Source organism: Lottia gigantea, assembly GCF_000327385.1.
Source record: "Lottia gigantea unplaced genomic scaffold LOTGIsca_1081, whole genome shotgun sequence".
Classification (NCBI taxonomy): Eukaryota; Metazoa; Mollusca; class Gastropoda; family Lottiidae; genus Lottia; species Lottia gigantea.
Genome location: NW_008706959.1, coordinates 1 through 818, shown reverse-complemented (window position 1 = coordinate 818; position 818 = coordinate 1). Strand labels below are relative to the sequence as shown.

Genomic DNA, 818 nt, shown 5'->3' with positions numbered 1-818 from the left:
TTCCTCTCAAAAATATCATATATGTATACTATTTTCACTTAATAAATTATATATATTTTTTTATATGAAATACGCATTTTCCTTTTCATTTAATATAGGACAATTCCTCAGTTTCACCAGTAAAAATGTTTATTATGATTTCCATGGTTATTAATGTTCCTGTTGGAACCAGTATTCTTCTTAAATATTTCAGATTCGGAAGATAATGGATTTGCATTTCAAATATTCTATATCATTCTTTTAAACTAACTTCACAAACATTGCTCTATCACTAGAGGTTACGCTCACATGCCTGTGCCTGTGCTTTGTGATTTTTGAAGGTTAGGGTGGTTATTGGCACCAAAAATAAATATTTTGTTTTATATTGCTTCAAGCTGGCAACAGTATAACGAGAAAGGATATCATCTATTTCTATGGATTGCTTTGAATGTAAAAATCCCATTAATTAAAATTAATAACTGTATATATTATAGATGGTATGCTAAACAACTTAATATATCATTAGTCACATATTTCAGCTACACTTTTTATTGACGAGAGATAATTTTGAGAATAAATTGAAATATAATATATACGAAATAGAAATTCAATTTACAATTAGAGACAATCTAACCTCTTCTAGATGTTCGGGTCTAAACGAGGCTGATAAGGTACCGTAGTGACTTAACTGTATATACATGTATTATACATGGTATGGTAAATAACACTGGTCCCATACTTTAACTTGACCTTTTTTATGAGACGATATTAAATTACTACAAAAAATACGATATAATATCTGAAATAGAGATTCATGAATATTCAATACCAATTCATTT

General features: G+C 27.9%; 1 protein-coding gene across 1 annotated transcript in view; it reads left to right on the top strand.

Moving 5' to 3' along the window:
• Positions 1-249, top strand: part of LOTGIDRAFT_176360 (hypothetical protein) — a gene marked incomplete at both ends in the record, with an annotated part of 1,326 nt that extends 1,077 nt beyond the window's left edge. Inside the window, one exon of the mRNA XM_009046919.1 lies at positions 194-249. Coding sequence (XP_009045167.1) covers positions 194-249 — 56 coding nt within the window. The remainder of the gene's footprint in view (positions 1-193) is intronic.
• Positions 250-818: the final 569 nt, after the last annotated feature.